Consider the following 21,376-nt stretch of genomic DNA (forward strand, 5'->3'; position numbering starts at 1 on the left):
CCCCAACCAACCAATTTTCCCTTGCAGCCGCTGCAATCGTGTCTGCCTGTCCCGCATCGGACTGGTCAGCCACAAACGAGCCTGCAGCTGACGTGGACTTTTTTACCCCCTCCATAAATCTTCGTCCGCGAAGCCAAGCCAAAGAAAGAAAAACTGTATTGGCCATGTAAACTCAACGACCCGCCAGATGCAATCTCCAGGGGGACTTGTGCCAACATACAACTGGACAGGCTGCACAGACTCCACGAGGAGCTCTGTCATCCAGGGGTCACTAGGTTTGTGCACTTTGTCAAAGCTCACAACCTGCCCTACACGGTCGAGGAGATTCGCTCCATGACCCGAGCCTGCCCAGTGTGCGCTGAGTGCAAGCCCAACTTCTTCTGTCCGGAGAATACCAACATCATTAAAGCCACCCGCCACTTTGAGCGTCTCAGCATGGACTTCAAGGGGCCTCTACCGTAATACCTACATTCTTACAGCCGTCGATGAGTACTCCCGCTTCCCGTTCGCTGTGCCCTGCTCAGACATGACTGCCTCCTCAGTCATAGAAGCCCTGCACAGCATCTTCGCCATCTTCAGGTACCCCAGTTACATCCACAGTGACAGGGGGTCCTCGTTTATGAGCGCAGAGCTGCAGTAGTACCTTCTGGAGCGTGGTATTGCTTCAAGCAAGACCACCAGCTATAACCCACATGGTAATGGGCAGGTCGAAAGAGAGAATGCCACCGTCTTGAAAGCGGTTATGCTTGCCCTCTGGTCCAAAGGTCTCCCCACCTCCCGCTGCCAGGACGTGCTCACTTGTGCCCTACACTCCATCCGCTCCCTCCTATGCACCACGGCCAATGCCACCCCACATGAAAGGATGTTCTCTTTCCCGAGGAAATTCGAATCGGGAACAATCACAGTTCCCAGGCCGGTCCTCCTGCGACGCCACATCCAGTACTCAACCCCTTGGTTGACCAAGTGACACTGCTACATGCAAACCCGCATTATGCCTATTGAGTACACAGTCTCGGTAAGGGACCTAGCTCAAGCTGGATCAGGCCCAGCAGTGCCTTTAACCCAACCTCCCCCAAATCCTTCTCCCCCAGGTCATGTGCTTGAACAGAGGGACCAGCACCACCCCACCAGCTCAGGCCAGACTGTCAACAACGTCATTGGGGAATTGAGCAAAGCAGTGGCCGCACCTGAAGAGCCTGCCGGCGACACGACTCCAGTGATCCCAATCCTAGAACCACAGCGGTCACGCCGGATAGTCAGGCCCCCTGACCGGTATAGCCCCTAACCTCCACCAGGCCCTTTTTTCTTTTTCTTTTTCTGTTTTTTTACAGCCCTCCATCCACCCCAGAGTCAGTTCTCAAAGAAGGGGTGAATATGATAGTACAGATTCCATTACCAATGTGTATATGTACAGATTTTAGTGTAGGATGACTTTGATTGGCTGAGAGCATAGCCACGCCTACTGGCAGGTCTTAAAGGGTTGCTCCTAGCCAGACGAGGTCATTCTGGACTGATCGACCTACATGTGATATGCTCCAGTCTTCTAGTTAATAAAAGCCTTGGTTTGGCTCAACAAGTGTTTGATTCTTTTGACACGCTCTACAGTGGGGATGATCAATTTCTACCACTGGTTCATCTCCTCAGCTGCCTGGATCATGCGGCCCTTGTTCACCTGGATGGCAGGGAAGGCGAAGGACTTTACCTGGGACGAGGAGCCAGTGGAAACCCTTGTGAAGACCAAGGAAGTCCTGGTGGATGCCACTCTCCTGGAACATCCCAGATCAGATGCTCCAATGACCCTGACACAGTGGATGCCTCAGGAATGATGAATAGAGGAGTTCTGGAGCAGCATGTTGAAGGAAGTTGACAGCCGCTGGCTTTCTTCGGCAAACATTTGAGGCCTCCAGAACTGAAGTACAGCACTTTTTAAAGAGAGCTACTGGTGCTGTACTTAGCCATCCGTCACTTCAGGTACTTCCTAGAGGCAGGTCCTTCATGGCTTTCACAGATGACAAGCCACTGACTTTTGCCTTGGCTAAGTTCTTTGTCCCCTTGTCGGCCCACCAGCAATGACACCTGTCTTACATCTTGGAGTATACCACAGATGTAAGGCATGTCTTTGGCAAGGACAACATGATGGCCGACGCACTGTCCAGGCAAAGAATCCATGTGCTTTCAAGAGGAGTGGACTTTGTGGCACTGGCTGAGGCACAGAAGAAAGATGAGGAGATATCTCAATACCTGCAGCTCCAGGACATCCCAGTTGGCACAGGTAACACCACCCTCCTGTGTGATGTGGCAAACAGTCAGGTCAGAACCATCGTCCCAGAAGTTTGGAGATGACAGATTTTTTACTCCAACAGACTGGCTCACCCATCCATCTGGACCACGGTCTGGCTGGTGGCCAGCAAATACATGTGGCATGGATTGCGGAAACAGGTCAGCGGGTGGGCAAAGGCGTGCACATAATATCAAACCACCAAGGTATAGCATCACATCAAGACCCAAATTCAGCACTTCGAGCCCACAGAACAAAGGTTTGACCACATCCACGTGGACATAGTAGGACCCTTCCGGTATCCCAGGGTTTCAGCTATCTGTTCACGATGGTCAACCGCTTCAGTAGGTGACCAGAAGCAGTCCCGCTGGCAGACACATTCACAATCTCATGGGCCAGGGCCTTCATCTCGTCCTGGGTGGCACGGTCTGGGTTACTATCCCACATAACATCTGACAGAGGGGCCAAGTTCACCTCCAGTCTGTGGTCTGACCTCGCTAGCCTGTTGGGTACCCAGCTGCGTCATACAATAGCTTACCATTCACAATCCAATGAGTTGGTGGAGCACTTCCACAGGCACCTCAAAACGCAAACACCAAGGACCAAACTGGGGGTCCCGGGAGAAATTATACCATCCATAGGTGGACAGCAGGATGACTCTGTAGCGTTCCTCAGCAGGTTCAGGGAAAGAGTTGGCAAACTGGCCCCAATTCCACCTTCCAGGCACGGACACGTGAGGTCCATCATACCCAAAAACCTGCAGGAGTATGAGTATGTTTTCATTCACAGAGGGGCATATCGTCCACCGCTTCAGAGGCTGTATGAGGTTTCATTCTGGGTCATCCACAACAACGGGGCCACGTTCAAGCTGGAGATTGGAGGCAAGACAGAGATCTTCTCCACAGACAGGCTGAAGCCAGCACACTTGGACCCAGTGTGCCTGGTTGAGACACCAGCACCACGCCTAAGAGGCAGCCCACCTAAGGCTGCAGAGACTTTGCCTCCAGGAACCAAGGACAATACCACCGGTTCTGGGGTGTGGGGGTCATGTGGCGGCCCGTGGCAGCAGTGAGCGCAACCAAAGGCCAGCAGCCCGTGCAGTGGCACTGGCCCCAACAAACGAATTGGCAGGTGAACAGCAAGGGCAGCTTAAAGGCCAGCGACCCCAAAATGGTGCTGGCCTTGCTGCGCAGCCAACAGATCCATTGACAGTATAACCAAAGAATAGTTCATTGGGAGCACAGAAACAGGAAGAAACAGAAACAAAAAGGTTTAATACCTATTTATAATGGATGTGGTATCTTCTAATGTTCTCAGTGTTTGTCATCTTCTGGTTACTATTTCCAACAACGCGCGCGCGCGCGGAGACACACACACACACACACACACACACACACACACACACACACACACACACACACACACACACACACACACACACACACACACACACACACACACACACACACACACACTCTTTCCTCTAAATTTTTTTCCTAAATAAACCCTGAGCTCAGGTTCAAAACTCTATCAGATATTCAATTCAGGTTTGCACTAGGTATATCTGCAATTTTCTTCATGTTGGCCAAAAAGACAGCACTTTTCCTGTATAATAGCACCAAAAAGGATAGAAAATTCTTTCAATGATATGCCATATTATTGGAATGTATCACATGCTGGGATGTGATTTTTTTCAATTTGATAGGTAGATTGAATAAATACATTTAAACCAAAAATTTGTTGTGCATTTAACAGAAAATTGAGTAGTGTTTTAAAAATGATGGAGTTGTTTTGTAAATTAAGTTCTCTTTCAAAATGATGTGTTGCTTCTGCAATATTTCAGTATCTCTTGATCCCAGGGAGATAATTGTCCTTTGCATTCAAGACAAAACATTACCAATATCGAACTATCCCAGTCTTTCAGTCAGCTGTAAATTCTCGATTCACCGACCATGCCTGGGTAATTGTATATAATCCCTGACTGGAGATGCCTGACCACTGAGCAGAAGCTGAGGGATCTGTGATCAGCCAGTAACTCGGCACCTTTCACAGATCTCACCCAAGGCAATCAATCATATCCACTATCCAAAAATATTTGATGCTTTTACACAATTTCACCGAGCTCATTTAAAATGCTGCAATGAACTGTCACAAGAAAATATGTGAACCTACTGAAATACTTTCAATTAGATAAAAACTCCGTTCAGAAGTTTCAAAATGAGAGGCTTAGCCAATAAGAAAATTAACATGAACGCCATTGTGTGTGTGGATGGGTGGGGGGTGGGGGGCGGGGGTGGTGGTGGGGGGAAATAGTGGGATTCATAATTCAGAGAAAATTTATTGTCTTTCTGCTTCCACATTCAAAGCAGATTCCTGCAGCTTGCAAAATTATTAACAGGAAACACCTCTTAACCTTAGTGTTTTGTAACTAACCATAGAGAAACCAGGCCTAACTAAAACAAACAAGCATGCTTTATTTTTGACACATGCCCTTCATGCACATAATTGGCCAAAAATGTTTTTTTTAAATCAGCTAAATTCCTTAATGATGCTGAATCATCAAAAAAAATCTTTCTGTTGCCCACCTTTTAATCCTTGAGAATAGGTTGTGTGTGACTGAATCATGTAAATATGGCTTTCCATTTGCGCTTTGTGAATTTTGAATGACTCATGCCTGGATTCCATAATGTCTTTTATTAGTTTAAACTTGTGACTGTGTCCCCATCTAATATTGATAACAGATAACCTTACAATTACATTTAAATCTTCTTTTGATCCATCAGTTATATGCAACTCGTCATTCTGAAAATCTAAAAATGCTCCTTCATCTCATCTTTCAATCAAATTCTTGATTAATTTCACTGCTCACGATTGCCAGTCAGCTGCACCCACCCATCTTAAATTCAGGAGTTTATTAAATGTGTTTTGAAAATGTATTTGACTGGCAAAGGAGGAGTCTTTTTGGCAACATCATAAAATGGAATTTGATTCTTTCTGTCACAAAGTTACAGAATGTTGCTGTGCATTGCATTCACTTGTCACATCTCTGCAGTCAAAGGATGAACAGTTGACCTCAACTCACTTTTTCCTACCTCACAGCCAATTACCAACCATGTCACCAGGATTTTATTATCAAATGCTTTCTTGAAGACTATACAAGTAATTCATACATACTCAATCATTCAAGCGAGTGAACACTTGGAAGGTTCAGCAGTTAGTCAGGTATGATGCAGTCTTCAAGTGCTGGCTTAATTTGATGAGGTTGTATTGTCAAAGTTCCCAGTTTCTGATTCTGATAATGGATTTCAGTAACTTTCAACAGGTGACATTAGTGTGAAGGGTCTGAAGCTTCTAACTTCCTTTCTCTCTAACTTCATTCGTAAGGGAATAGCATTCCCAATTTAAAATTGCAATTTTTTTCAGAAGAGCAAGTGTTTTTCATAAAATTACAAACTGTTGTGAATAATATCACTGGTGAAAATAAACCCAGCTCCTAGGTTAAAATTTCCAGTGATGGCACATTGAGGCAGGGTCACTGCCAGGTTGGCTGGGGTGATGTGGCATGATTTTCTGGTGCACACTAAAGTTTGTAGACTTGTTGTGACACCAATCCTTGTGATTTGGTAACTTGATACCCACTCAACCACAATAGGAGCACCATGATCCTCTGTTTTAGCAGGGAAACCTTGAACTGACAACAGAAAACATGGTAACCCAAGGTCTGTCCACAAGGCAAACACACGTTGAGGTATCTCAAGCAAGAGGAATAGTTTCAGATAAAGGGCAGCACATTTCATACAAGGAAGAATTTATCTGTAAGATTTCAAAATCTTTTGATTTCCTGCAGAAATTTCAACTACAAAGAAGTAAAGATGTTCAGAAAGAGAGAATAATCAACAATAATGCTGAGTGGGAGAGCAACTCAAGAGAAACATTGTCCCACTCCTACTTTTCAACAGCATCAGCCAAACCCACAGGACATGAAAAGAAGAGAAGAGTGTAAGGAGCAAGCAGACCTGCAAGGAAGTAGGAAGAATTGGCAATGGCCTAGGCATTGTGAAAAGTTATTAGGTGAAGAGCCAGCACACCAGGTCGGATTGAGTGGGAATGGGTAGACATTGTTCTGAAAGGAATGCAGCAGTGCAAAGTACACCAGGCTTGAAAAGAAGACATTAGTGTGATGCTCAAGTGGACATGAAGCATGAAGAATGTGGAGCACAAAAGGACCTGAAAGAATAGGGACAGCATGGAGTATGAGCAGATCTGAAAGGAGTACCACAGCACCATGCTCAGGGTGTAATGACAACCAGCCCAGCAATGCGAAGCAGTAATGCGCCGCTGGGTGAAGCAGGGTGATTGGGGAGTTCCTTCATGGTCCAGACGATGACCACCAAAGTGACAAACTGATGTACCAGGTATGGTGGGAGATGGCCTCAAAGGGAGAGTAGGACGCAGGAAGAAATTAAGGTCACTGAGTAGTAATTGTAACATTAGATGTGGCATAAATCAGGAAATTAAAGGTAGGGATAAAGTGCTAATATAAGATTCAAGAGAAACTTCTACTTCTATTTCAACCCATTTTTGTAGAAGATAAATTTGTAGTATATAAAGAAAAAGCTTTCTCAATCATTCTAGATCTACTCTAAAATATATTTGGCTATGTAAGGTATGAGGAATGTTGACAAAACGCAGGTAAATGGGAGTAGCCCAGGTGGGCAGCTTGGTTGCCATGGTCAAATTGGGGGTGAAGGATCTGTTTCCATGCAATGGAACTTTATGACTCAATTTAAACCTTGAAAGTTGGACTGGGAAATGTCAGTGTATCTCTATTCTTGTCGATAATCTTCGCATTCACATGACCACAGACCTTGAACACAAGACCAAACCAAATCAACATTCTCAGCTGCACAAGCACCCAATCCAAGACAAATCTATTGATCTTTGTGCATTCCCATGGTTTCTGCTGCTCCTCATCGTTCTGCCCAGAGGTTCCAACCTAACTGACAGATGAGTTCTGGCTTGGTGGAGGATGCAACATTCGAGTTAGGGTTAGGCAACCATACAGGGTAGCTCTTTGACTTGTCTGGCTCTCTGTTCTCAGCATCAGTCTGGGTCAGCCAGCAGGATGATAGACAAAGATGAAGTGGCCGTGATGGTTTTTCAAATGTGGCCCGTACCACATGAAGCCATTGGCTTTCCCTTGAGGTGATACCTGTCATCCATGTGAAGGAAATGTGTGCAATGCAGAAGATGCAGTATCTGAGGAAAGAGAATTAAAGTTAGCATTTCAAATCTAAGATCCTTCAGTATTTTTTAATTTCAGGATTCCAGCATGTGTAATTTCAATCAGATTGAACAATGGGTTGCTAGGCAACCATGTTGAGCCCCTTTCAGGAATGAAATGCAGAGGCATGATGGTGAGATTTTGAAATTGCATGCCAGGGTGTCTGTGAGAGAACCCAGCCTTGGCCTGGTTTCTGCTCCTTTTGCTGTCAGACATATGAAGAGTCGGATGGTGATAATGGTTATATGTTTCTGACTGGCCACCGTATTCCTTTGCTGGGGTGATGTGGCATGATTCTCTGTATAAAAGAATAGGATCTCACCACTGTGGGAAAGGTTGGGATTAAAATCCCAAACTTTATGACCTTTCACACAGCGCTGCTGATGTTCTTAAGTATTTCATTTTTTATGGACAACAGTCTGCAATGGTTCCATTGTAGTTTCAAATAAATTCTTGGATAGAACTCATGGTTGACCTTGTTCTCTGGTTAGCTAGAACCTTACTGACTCTATTCTCCTGACAGACCATTGATATCTGAAATCTCATCTCTTGCCCTCAGACCACCCTCTACAGCAGCCATTCTCATTTTTTTTGGCTATGGCCCCCTTAAGGAACTGCTCAAAGTTTATGGACCTCTTTTTCTGTGAAGCAGTCAAGTTATTGTTTCTTCCATACTTCTCTCCTACCGACTACAGAAAAAACATTTTTAAAAAAGTTGTTACGTGAAGTGAAAAATCAGCAAGGCTTTTACTTTAATGTGCTGTGGCCCCAACTGGAGGTGCAGGGGTGGTGGTGGGGGGTGGGGGTGGTGGGTTGTGTTGGCCCCCATTGAGAATAGCTGTTCTACAGTATTCAAAGAACTCCGACCTGCTCATGCAGGTGAGATGATGTTGAGGAAGGCACCAAAAATTATTTATTGGAGTTGGTGGCCACGACCAATCGAGCCCATGGTCAGAATGGTCTGTTACTGTGCTGCATCTCCAAAAGTAATATATTAAATTAAATTCAGCTGTCTGGGCAAGTTGGAGTTTTTGACTCTGAAGGCAAGAGGAGAAAGGTTATGCTAAGGAGAGGTTGCAAATTAGAGGTGAGTACAAAGATCCTCTGATTTGTGGGATAGGAGAGGGCAGATGGGATGTAAACATGTGTGCTCTTCACATGCTAGCCATGCTGGCTACTCCAGGAATTGCCAGGAAACAACTCTCCCCAGAGGTGGGCTGCACTGGCATTTTCCCCCTTCTCATTTGTTGATGTTTTAGCCTCAGTTATACACCAATCGCTGCATGAGAAAGAATTGGGTGAGATGCCTCATATAGTGAATTTCCATTGCTGTGTGGAAGTGAGATGTAGATGTTAAGCTGGGGAGCAGCAGTGAGTGCATGAGGAGGTGGTTGGGAATTGGGTACCAGCGACGGGGTGTCCATTTTTAATTGTTTGTCCATAGGCGTTGGGGTCTTCGTTCATTGCATTGACCTCATGCTGGTCTTATCTCACTCTCACTGAGGAGAAGGCTGGGGAGTGGAGCCAAGTGGATCAGCTCATGACAAAATGGCAGAGTGGACTCGATGGGCTGAATGTCCTACAACTGCTCCAATATCTTTTGATCACATTTGATGAGGTTCCTGGACAACTTCGTGTCCCCCTGTGGAAGAAGTCCTACCTCTTTCTCAGACAACCATCGGGGTTCTTCAGGACAGAAAAGGGATGGGCTCATTCACTAAAATAAGTAAAGACCAAACACATCCTCTCTGTATAAAATATGGCAATTTTATATTTAATCATCATCAATAACATTCTCTGATTTGTTCTGAGCCAAATAGATTAAGGTGAGCTTGTGACCAGTAATTTCTGGCCTACCATCTCTGTGTGATCAGCCTATGTCCTATCTACTGCAGTGTCTAAGGATTCTGTACTGAGAGAGTGGCATGTCTTGATTAGCTATGTGCATATTTAGCAATGTCACCTGCATCACTTACATGTACACATTGAAAGCATCCTATCAGGGTCCATCTCTACATGGTATGGGAACTGCTCTGCCCAAGGCTTCAAGAAACCACAGAGGGTTGCAAACATGACTCAGGCCTTAACCATCTCCACCCACTCCATCTACAAATCCAGCTACCTTGTAGAAGCAAACAACATATTGAAAGACTCATCTTACCATGGCCTTTCTCTTCACTGCCATCACCCACATCTCTCCCTTGCCCAATCACGAAGAAGATTCAAGAGTGTGAAATTACGCACCACCAGATTTAAGGACAGTTTCTTTCCCACCCCATGGTGAGACTGCTAAATGCATCCCAAAATATTCAGATGTTGCCTTTGTTCCATTCCAATTAATTTTCCTCCGTAACTCTGCACTTTTGTATTGCGTCTTACTTGTTCTACTATGTGTGACATGTCCACCCATCTGCTGACAAAACAACCTCAATTACTGCATCTTGGTATAGCTGACAATAAACTTGAACTTAAATCATGTAACACACTATCTCTATCCTCACAATCCACCCTGGGGCCCTGGTGTTTTTTGCTGCACTCCCTTACAACACTCACTGTCGAGGGATGAATTCTGACCATTCTCACATTTCAAGTTTGTTTCAGTGAGTGTTGGGTTCTTCCTGGACCCATTCCTCTCAAAGCTAGGCTGAGGGCTCTAAGATCAACCCTGACTCAAATCTATCATCCTGTTTTCTCTGATGGCAGATCCTCAAGATACAATTTTATTAGCTACAATCAGAAAGCATGTGTCATTGCTGTACTCGTGTGGAAAGAGAATGTGAGAGAGGGAGAAAGAAAGATTAATTTGTTAAAAAGTGAATGAAAAGCAATTTGGATCCATAATCAAAATAAATTCAGAAAGATTTTATAAAAGAACATTGACTACTTGCAGTGATGACACTGAACTATGACTGAAAGTTCAATCAGCTTAAAAGTAAGCATATTATTAACAAGATACTTAAAGTCTTAATCACCAATATTAAGGCACTGGTGTCGTCAGCGATGAATATGTGAAGCTTGGAAGTTCTCAAAATTATTATGGAGGCATTGGACAAGAAACCATTTATGCAAAGCAAATGGTGGAACAAGATAAACTGGCAACTTTTGTTTGAGAGATTATTATCTCATGATGTATCTCTTATTCCCAGGGGTGCACTGATCTGGCACCTCTGCTTCCATGCTACTCCATTCCTTGTCCAGTTGTCCTGGACTTTCGGCACCTTGTCCTGACCTTGGCTCCTGCTCGACAACCCTCTCTCTCCCTCTGATCTTCTCAAGTCCCACTTAGGCACCTGACCGCAGCTGCATCCCAGCCCCACTGGCAACAGGCAAGCGGGTCCACAGGCATCATGGGGAAGAGAGTGGCTTCCAGCCGGAATCTGAACTGGGTGCTACCGTAGGATATGACATCAATCTGGATGGAGGGAGAGAGAGAATGAGAGAGGGAGGGTGAGGGAGAGAGGGGAAGGAAGGAGGAGAGAGAGGGGAAGGAGAGAGGGAGAGGGTGGGAGGGGTATAAGGGAAAGGAGAGAGAGAGCAGAGGGAGAGAGATGGGAAGGGAGGGACAGAGAAGGGAATTGAGGGAGGGGGAAGGGGAGAGGGAGATAGAGAAGGGAAGGAAGGGTGAGGAGTAAAGGAAATAAAATGGAAAGGGGCGAGAGAGTGAGACGGAGAAATTGGGAGGGAGGTAATATTTCTTTCATCTTGGTTTAATGCTTGACATTATAAGAAGCCCTGTTTATATGCAATACATATGTTACAGCCAATTTGTGTACCTGCTCATTTCATGTATTGGGCAGGTACACAAATTGGGTGTGACATATACAGAGAGAGGATATAGGAAATGGCAGGTATTTTGTCAGATCCGGCACCTAAAAAATTAGTACTGTACCCCTGCCTATTCCCTGAATATATTTTTGCATTGATATTGACTTGAATCATTAATACACCATAATTTTTCCAGCAGGATTCAAACCATTATTGCATTAAGCAATCTATCATTTAAGAATAGATTTACAAGTACTATATCAATGCGATCTACTTTTATTTAATTCAATATAATGCAGATGAAAGCAATAGTGGGTGCATTTTTTTTTACGTTAAACAATTATATTTATTAAAAAGTCAATGTTAAGTTGAATGTCTGTAATTTATCCCAGAGTTAAATAAACCTGGAAATTGTAGAGACATTTGTCCATCTTGTTGAGATTGAATTTCTTCATTTAATTGATTACATTTTATTTAGTTCCTGAGAAGAATCCAAAAAATGTCAAAGGAGAAGGAACAAATATCGACAATATGAAAATTTCATGGGAGGTAAGGAAATGTACTTGTTTTAATGTCAATGTGGAATTTATTACTGATGTTGAAAACCTTCAATACCATCTTCAAGTATATCAAAATATTGAAAATGTTGCAGTTTCTTCATAATCCATGTACAATATTGTGAAACCTGTGGTATCTTCCAATTGAATTACTGCAAAGACAATAAAGAAATGAGAAGACATTTAGTATTTGTAATTGGGAGATGAATTGAATGTTGATCCCGATCCAAGAATACAAATGTGTTCTTTAAATGTACAATTTGGACCAATCACGATTTCTGTTCATGGACTATGTAACAAGAGAAAATGAAGGGTATTGTGAATCAGTCATGGTGACCTGTGCTCCCACTTCTCAGTTCCGCCTTTGCTTTTAATGGGCTCTGCAGTGAAACTGGAAACTCACAGTATATCCTTGTGGAGTTACTTGGTGTGTGAAAGGATACACCAATAAAAAAGAATGGAAAAGTACAAAGTTAATGTTTGCTAAATTATATATGTATATTAAAAATACTTTTAAATGTAATTTCTCTGTTTTTGAAACAAATCTGATATGTCATTGACCAGGGCAAAGATTACAGCAACCAATGGGTAAATTCTTTCCAAGCCTCCACTTCATAAGTATTTAAAGGGAAAGGTGTGGGAAAGTGATCTTCCCTCTGCTTCTCATAAACCCTAAACACTGTTCCATCAGTGAATCCACCCAATTAACCCAATGATACTGGAAAAACACTGGTGGAAATCCTGGATAAAAAGCTCAATGCATCAGGAAAATGCCATGTGAATTCACTGAATAACGAAATGGTCCAGTATAGACCAGTGTTCTGAGAGCATGCAGCGGATTAGTTTCCTATCCACTCCTGAAATCTACATTCCGAATGCCTTCAGATTATCAGAAGTGGGGAATATTTCTCTTTGCCTGCACGTGCACAACTCCACTTGACGAAGTTGATTGCTCGATTCTCTCAAGTACAATTTGGAGAATCTCTCCCTTCATTAAAAATGTCTCAACAATAGGCTTTAATTACTTTTAAGCACCATTGCTTTTATTTTCATCTTATCAACTCCTGACTATCTAATCCTCAAATTTGTCGAAGATTTGAACACTGCAGTCAATTTTGTCTCTGTTTTGATTGTGCTGGCGTTCAGTCTTTGGAATTTCTCCTTCGAAATCCTTCATTTTTCATTTGCCCTTCTGAGTTCCAGGCTTTTAAAATGCAACTTTGCTGTCACTCATCTGTTTTGTCTCAGATTTCTTTGTTGTTGATGGTCAGAACGGCGGACAGTGCATGAAATTTGCACTGAGATAGAAGATCATGCACAAGGGACTGATTGACCTCCTGCTTCCAGCTGTGATGTTCATTGCTGTTGATTTACTCAGTTTATGATAAAGAATCTCAGAACTTATATTCCTCACTGAGAAAATAAGTCTCAGCAAAAAGTACGAAACAAAAATACCCCAACCTCGAATTTTTTGTTGCAATGGGATAAGTGTGATTCTGTTCTCTAAAGAAACATAGTGGAAAATAATGAGATTTTCTGCGAATTCTCTTTTGATGGAATTGGTGTTTTGTGTGATACTCCTTACTATTTTATTAACTTTTTAGGATCAGTGGTAAATCAGCTATTTATTGTCCATCCTTCATAAGATAATGGTGGCTCATTTTCTTGAACAAGCCATAGTCTTGCTGGGGAGTGAACTTCAGGATTTAGACCCAGCGGTGTTGAAGAACTATTGTTATTTATTTTTTATATAACAAGTCAAGATGGTGCGTGATTGAAGGGAAACATGGTTCGGAGGTGATCCCAGTCGCAAGCTTCCCTTATTCTTGGTGAAAGAAGTCGCAAGTTTTGGAGTTACGGACAGAGTTGCCTGGATAATGAATTGTACATTTTTTTTACAGGTGGTTTTCACTGCAGCCACTATGTCCTGGTGGTAGAGATAAGAATGACTAATGTTTTGGGTCATGGATGGGGAGGCATTCAAGTGAGTTGCTTCTACTGAGGTGTCAGGTTTCTTGAGTATCGTTAGAGCTGCAGTCTTCAAGTATCTCTTATGTTTTTTACATAGCTGCTGTATTCCAAAAATTCCGGAACACAGTCTGTGTAAAAGATGCTGGAGGTAAAATATAGTTCCGATATCTTACCTACTGGACCCCAGAGAATTTCACGGAACGCTTGCAGTCTAAATACAACTGCAGGCATTTGGTAGCAACAATGGGAAATTATTGATGACGTGCGATGCTGTACATCACACGTAGGCTGTACGTCACAGTCGATGTTGATGTATCCCACATTGAGCAAAGATACCACACCTCAGGTATTTAGTGTAAATGAGCAGTGAGATCTGAATTTTTGGTCATTCCAATGTGAACGGCCACACAGGAAGGTAGGTGTGATAAATGTCGACAGAAAATAACAGTTAGTTATATGTAAAAAAAACATGTTTCATTGCAAACTTGAAATGTCTGGGTGATGTTACTTTGCCTGAACTATACTAGTACAGTGACTTCACCTGATTTAATACATGAAAGGCAAAAAAGTCATATCAACATTAGAAAACAGTGAGACAGTGCAACTTGGATAGAAACTTCTGGATAGCATTGAATAGTGCACCTACTTATCTGTCTCAGTATTATTAAAGGTCCAAAGTCTTCACGAGCAAAACATCTCATCAGTGTACTATTTATTAAGCTTTCTTTCCTCCAAAATCTATGCCTTCAAAGTTGGAAGCAGTCTGGCACCTGTCAGGATGATTAGGTCAAAAACTTAAATTAAAAATAAAGCATGAAAAATAAACTGAGAAATGACTAAAATTGAGGGCAAATTAGAATGCCTAAATTAATGTCAAATAAGCCTCAGGAAAGGAAAGTGTCTGTCACCAATTCACTGTCTGGAAGAACGAAACTCTGCAGTTGAAGTTGTTAACTTCCCTGCCTGAGAAGTTGATTGGCAGTTATCACCAATTATCACATTGTTAACAAGGTTAATATCTAGTCTAATTTTCCTGTGACTAGTTTTAATAGGCAATTAATTTGCACGTTGAACAAGTAATTAAAAATAGGAACACTTAGTGGGTTGCCATTTCAGGCATATCAAGCAATTAAAGAGAGTGACATTGGCGTTAACTTACATTTCGTGGAACTTGCCTGTTAAACAGAATGAGAACATGGTATCAGCTGAAGGGACCAACCAGAGAGTATCATTGAAATTTCAGATACAGAAGATCATTTGAACCATCATTCTCTTGCTGGCTGGGTGTGGGGAGTGGACTGGTTGGTGTGGGATGGTGGTGATGCATATCCTTCGTCTGGAACATTATTTTTCATCTTTCATCTTTCTCATGACATAGGAAGAGGCTATTCAGCTCACATTTCACAGTTATTGACTCATTCCCTAGCACATCTTCGAATTGTCAGTGGAAATCGCAGCACCTGGGAGATTTTGGGCAATCACTTGCAAATTGCTCAGTCTCATCTAAGGTCCTAGTCGCTGGATCTCTGCAGCAACTCTACCTTCTCCTGTCTGGCTTTGGTTCTGGCACTTTTGCTGATTAAAACACCTCATGTTTCTCCCTGCATCTCCTGACATCATGCTACGAGTTCCAAATCACCATCACTCTTTAATCCGAAATAAATTCTCAGTTCTTTCCTATTCCTTTTGCCAATTGGTTTGAATCTTTATCATCCAATTAATTGCTCTTCAAAAGAAAATTGTCCTTCCATTGCTTAAAATGTTATACATTTCCATTATATCTCCCCTCAATCCTTTTAGTTATGAATAAAACTCCTACCTTGCTGGTCATTCATTGTAGTAACTAATATTCTCCAGCTCTGGCAACACATTTCTGGACCTTCTGGCATACATACAAATAAGTAAACTTTAATCGTTGTTGTTTTCTTGCCTACTCATGGGGCTGAACATTCACAGTTCCTCTGCCATAAAGTTATTTAATGTATTTTTGAGATTTCCTTAACACTTGAGAAGTTTTAGTGTTGAAATTAATTCTGTTCCTGGTTGTAAGGTAAAACATCATGAGATGGGAATGTGTAGGGAGTTACCCTGTACAGGGCAGTAACAAGAAGGGGAGGTGTCCTTGTACTCCTGTTAGGTAAAACATCATGAGATGGGACCGGAGAAGGAGTCACCCAGTACTAAGGAGTAACAGAATGCATCCTTGTACTTACAAGATAAGAGAGACATTGATGGATTGAGAGGCAGGAAGCTAGCAGGGAAAGGATAGCAACAGTTTAAGAGAGACATTGATGGATTGAGAGGCAGGAAGCTAGCAGGGAAAGGATAGCAACAGTTTTAGTCATTGGACAAGTAATGATATGATGATGTTCTAAACATGTATCCAAGGGTATAAAAAATCACCATTTTGCTGATAACGGCAGAATGCATTCTCCGACTAACATGGTTAGTTGCAAGTGTTACAATCCGGTAATAAAGAACAAAGAACCCTGATTTCGACTCAGCCTGGTGTTTGTCTCACTCATTCATGAACAAAGCAGACCTAACATGGTCCAGAATGATGAACAATTATCATCACTATTCACAATCATGGTTACTTGTAACATTTAATTTTGCATTTTGTGCTGTGTGTATTGGGACAAAGTCTAACTCCTTGCAAAGATCATTTGCCACCAGTGCTGCCATGCTGGTACACACATATCCATTTAATACATCATGATCACTCTTTGGAAACCAAATCCGAACAGTAGCAGATGTCATATACCTGCTCCATTCAATGGGGTCCTCAATTATGGATTTGATTTTGGTGGTGGGGTTGGGATAGGGAAAGCATTGTATTTTGTGACTGTGCTGTGGACTTGTCAGAATCAAAGACATAGATATCAAAGGTGATATTCAGCATGGATGTTTCAATTTAAGCCACACCAGGCTTCCAACCCAACCAAAAGCAGGAAGACGGAGGGTATAGGAGGTGAAATGGGTTAGGAGCCATGGTCAGGACGAAAGAGCCTAAAGAAGCTCCCTTGAACAGAACATCTCTTTCTCTCTCCACTTCAAAGGAGCAATCTGTCTGGTCACTGTTTTCTCAGGATCTGTCACAAACCTGAATCCAAGTCATATACAATTCAAGTCTGAAAATGCCTATTCCTGCCCCTTTGTGTTTGAACATTCACTACATGAGAGCTATTCTCTGATAATTGGGGAGAATTTCAAACTTATTCGGAATAAAGGGACCACCACCATTGGTCCCAAGTAATCACCTATCTATGGCTGGAAGAAGACCTGATCGTAACTCAGTGCAAGGTCAATGACTTGAGGTAGCTGGTGTTCTCAATTTCTGTACTTGTGGAGTCTCCCAGGGCTCTGCTGAAGTAATTTGCATTTGGGGAAAGACAAGTATGTAAGATGACTGACAACTTCTTTATAATGGAGATCAATTTTACAATTCTGCTGCCTCGTGACTTGCAGCTCCTGCTAGCTCCCCGAGGTATAGAGTTCATGAATCAGTCTTTGGAATTTTCTTGCTCCAAGATTGGTGGGAGCAGAGTTTTTGAATATGTTTAAGGCAGATGTAGATTGAGCCTTGGAAAACATGGGGTGAACTATTTCCAGGACAAGATAGTTTTGAGTTTTCTATCAGCTCAGACATGATTTTCTGCAATAGTCATGTACACTTGACAGACTGGCTGATTCTTGCTCCTGATCTGAATGCTTATGAGGTGCAGAAGCGCAGAAACAAATGAACAGACAAATTAGTTGCAGGAGGACACTCGCGTAACTTGTATGTCTTTGTAATGTCCTTCTTCATAATTTACTTTCCTAACCATTTTTGTGCCATCAACAAAATTAGCAAACATACTTTTGGAGACTGTATTCAAATGTATGAAGTTGAACACCATCACCATACCCTGAGGCACTCAAATGGCATGTAGGTGTAGGTTCCTGTGGCATCCCTCTGGAGCAGTCTTTGCATCTGGACATCGCTAGCAGGCAGCTAGGGGGTGAGGAATGTTGAACTAAAATGTTGCTCATAGACTTCTGGGGAGTGAGGCTTTGAGCTGGTACAATAGATGCTTGGAGGCCATCATATGTATGACTGAATAAATACCATCACTGCTCTGAAGATATAATTATGGAGATCATCTAGCAAGTACCAACTAATGTCTCCAGAGTAGTTGTGGGGCCCCGATTTCTGAATCGTATTTCCATTTTCTTCACCGTCTCCTTTGCCTCTGTTTCTCCAAAGAGGCTTCTTTCTCCTCTTCTAGGTCTCAGATGCTGTTCATTTGTGTAACATCAGTGAACATTCTCCCATTTCTCCCATCAAGTTGTGGGCATCCACTGCCGAGCATGATCTGCTTGAGTCTCTGGGGAAAAAAAGGGCCATATTTTGATGAATATCTGAAAGCTCGATAGGAGAAGAAAGCAGACTGTCAAGGTAAAAATGCTGGCGGTCATCGTTTTGTCCATGATCATATTTTGGTGACTACTATTATCAAACCATCATCTCTATACAGCACGAGGCTTCCTGCTTTGTACTGGGTAGCTAGCAAGGTTCCCCATTCCCAATGGAGTGAATTCTGCTGATCCTCAGAATTCCCAATTCTGCAGGAATTAGCTGCGATAGTTGGAGAACTATTCTTGTTCTCGCTCTAATGTTCTTGCAAAAAAAAGGAAACAGAAGAGGATTTGAGTGATTGCAATGGACTGTAGGAAGAACACAATCAGCAGTTTGTGTTTCCCCATATCCTCTGAATCCTCAAGCATTAAAAGCTCAATTTGAATAAAAGCATCCACAGCTACCAGGAACAGGGAATTGCAAAGATTTCCAACACACTGCTGAAAGAAAATTCTAATATCGGGGCTACGTGGTGAAGCTCTTATCACCAGACTTTTTTCCCTTGTCTAGAATCCCCAACTGGGGGAAGCATCTCTGGAATCCTCTCGCTCCATCCTCGCCAATGTCTTTTGTGTCTCCTGAAATCATCTCACAGTCTTTGCAAATATGCCATCAACAGACCATTCTCAGAAAGTACTTGCAGAGGGATGGAGATCATTTGTTGAAGTGCTTATTTGGGATATTATTGCATAAAGAAGTGTACCAAGAGTGCTGTAAAATGTTGATATTAGTGACAAAGAAAATCATGAGCCTGCAAAGTATGTAGGTGCGAGGTGAAATGAGTTTCAGTCAGATTAATTGGGCAAGTTTTATGCCTATATCAAATGTGGAGGAATTTGTAATTTTGCTTATCTTTTATTCTCATTAGGAGAGCTATCTGCATTGCAACCCAGTATTTTACTTTATTTTGTGTTTGCAAACCACAGAAGCCTTTGCTTTCAAATCCTCTCAAAAACTGGAATTATTGAAGTGTGCGCTTAGTCAGTTCCCATGGTAGCCTTCAGTCAAGTTCTTAGGGTCAATTTACGCTTCCAGAATTCTGCACAGGGAATTCAGCACACATTCTCAAAAAGGGAATAAGTGCCTTTGAATTTATTTTGAAAATGAAAAGGTAATTGTTAATCCATTGCTGCAAATGAATCAAGCTTTTCCTTTGAATTGTACCTATATGCATATTGCAGCTTCGAAGCTAATGATTGCATAATTGTTAGCTGTCACCTATGTCGTCTAAATCTCCAGAGACACTTGCCTCACTGACTTTACCACAGAGCCTTTATTGTTTGTTGGCATAGTTGTAAAATGAATTTTCCTTGTCCAGACCTTGACATCTGGATTGCTTTATTTGACATATAATCTCAAAATTTGAATGTTTGTTGTCATCAAGTTATTGATAGTTTGGGGGATGGTGTATTCATAATTGTTCATATTTTCAAGATATTAAAGAGCAGTTATGCTGTTTGTTGTGGGGCAGAGAATGAGGGTAATACTTCATCTTTATGATGTATCATTAATTTTGGCCTGGATTTCACACAGGATTGACAGTAAAACCTTATGTGTTTGCCATCATTATGCCATTAAGCTGACAGTAACTTTGAGATTTTTGTGCATGCACAATTTAACACAGAGTACCTGATGCTGCTGTCAGAGAACCAATTCTATGTTGTTACTATTTTCTACTCCAGATTCAATGAAGATACTTAAATTGGTGCTTTTAAAGTTTCAATGTAAAACATCTGAATGTATGCAAAGCCATAATTATTGATGATCAAAATCTCTGGCGTTTACATTTATTTTAATGAATGGGATATGCAGTTCACATAAATAATACAAAATATGATGGATTTTGAAAGAAATATTTAGAGTTTTTTTTTCTGACTTTGATTAAATCTCTGTCCCACCACAATGCGCCTAATTTCATTCACCCAGTTTTCAGGAAAACATTCAAAATGTTGGGGAAAGATTATGCTTTCCTCTTAGGGTTTGGTATCTTTAGCATCAGGATATTAACGTGATTGACCACTTGACCAATGTAATGACATCATCACTTCTGGACTCCAGGTAGTGATTAAATTCTGGAGAGAAGCTTTGTAGATACACTGAAGTTAGAATTTTCAGAGCACAGAGATCTGAAAGTTTCGCAGTGATTGGGAGGGAAAAGACAGAAAGTGGGCCAAAACCTTTGGGGATGCTTAATAACAAGGACAGCTATTTTAAAATAGCTGTGTTCAAAGACTATGAGTAGCTTTGAAACAACAAAGGTAATGATTTAAGATATGGACAGAGAAGCCTTGAAGTACAAATTAAGGTAAGTGGGAAAATGGGAATTTAGTCAGATGACATTGGAAAGATGTCATGGTTGAAATAAAATCAAAATGCCGGAGAAACAGTGTTCTTTATCAAGCAAAACTAAATAATCAATGCTCAGCTTGAGCCTTTCATCAATGTACGAAAAAATGTCACCAGGCATCCAAACAAAATAGTTGGGGGGGAGGAGCACGATCCCAAAGGCAGGAGGTAATAGGTACATAAGGGAAGGAGGGCACACCAGCAAATAGGGGGAGGAGGGATGGCTCTGTGAATGGAGAGGGAATGAGGTGGAGGGCTGGAGTAAAGAAGAAAATAGAAAGGGAGGGAGGGAGAATGGAGAGTAGGCTAGCAGAAACCGGAGGTCAATGTAAATGTCATCCAGTTGGAGAGTGCCCTGCCCAGATGGAAAATCAAGTGTTGTTGCTCCAATTTACAGGTGATCTTGGTTGGAAAGACATGTGAGCTTGGGAAGGGGTGTGAAATTGAAATGGTTGGCCACTGGGAGATCCCTGTCACTGATGTGGACAGAGCAAAGGTGTTCAGCGAAGCCAACTTTCAGTCGGTGCCCAGTCTGTCCACCCCCTTCCTCCTCCATTCACAGAGTGGAAGGCCACAAACGGAGCACTGGATGCAGTAGATAACTCCCACGGATACATAAGTGAAGTGTTGCTTCACTTGGGAGGCCTGTTTGGAGCGCTGAATGGTGGTGAGGGAGGAGGTGCAGGTGCAAGTGAGCCACTTCCTGTGGTCACAGGGGAAGGTGATTAGGGCAATTAGTGGGGAGGGATGAGTGGATGAGGGAGTCATGGAGGGAA

The 21,376-nt window shown here is 42.4% G+C and overlaps 1 protein-coding gene across 10 annotated transcripts in view; it reads left to right on the top strand.

Annotated features, from left to right (window-relative positions):
• The window catches only part of chl1b (cell adhesion molecule L1-like b), a 687,190-nt gene that overhangs the window by 336,520 nt on the left and 329,294 nt on the right, over nt 1–21,376 (top strand). For all 10 annotated transcript variants that reach the window (XM_069936961.1, XM_069936960.1, XM_069936966.1 and 7 more), the window contains one exon: nt 11,806–11,876. In XM_069936961.1, coding sequence (XP_069793062.1) covers nt 11,806–11,876 — 71 coding nt within the window. The remainder of the gene's footprint in view (nt 1–11,805; nt 11,877–21,376) is intronic.

The sequence above is a fragment of the Narcine bancroftii genome, chromosome 5 (assembly GCF_036971445.1).
Source record: "Narcine bancroftii isolate sNarBan1 chromosome 5, sNarBan1.hap1, whole genome shotgun sequence".
In the NCBI taxonomy this organism is placed as follows: domain Eukaryota; kingdom Metazoa; phylum Chordata; class Chondrichthyes; order Torpediniformes; family Narcinidae; genus Narcine; species Narcine bancroftii.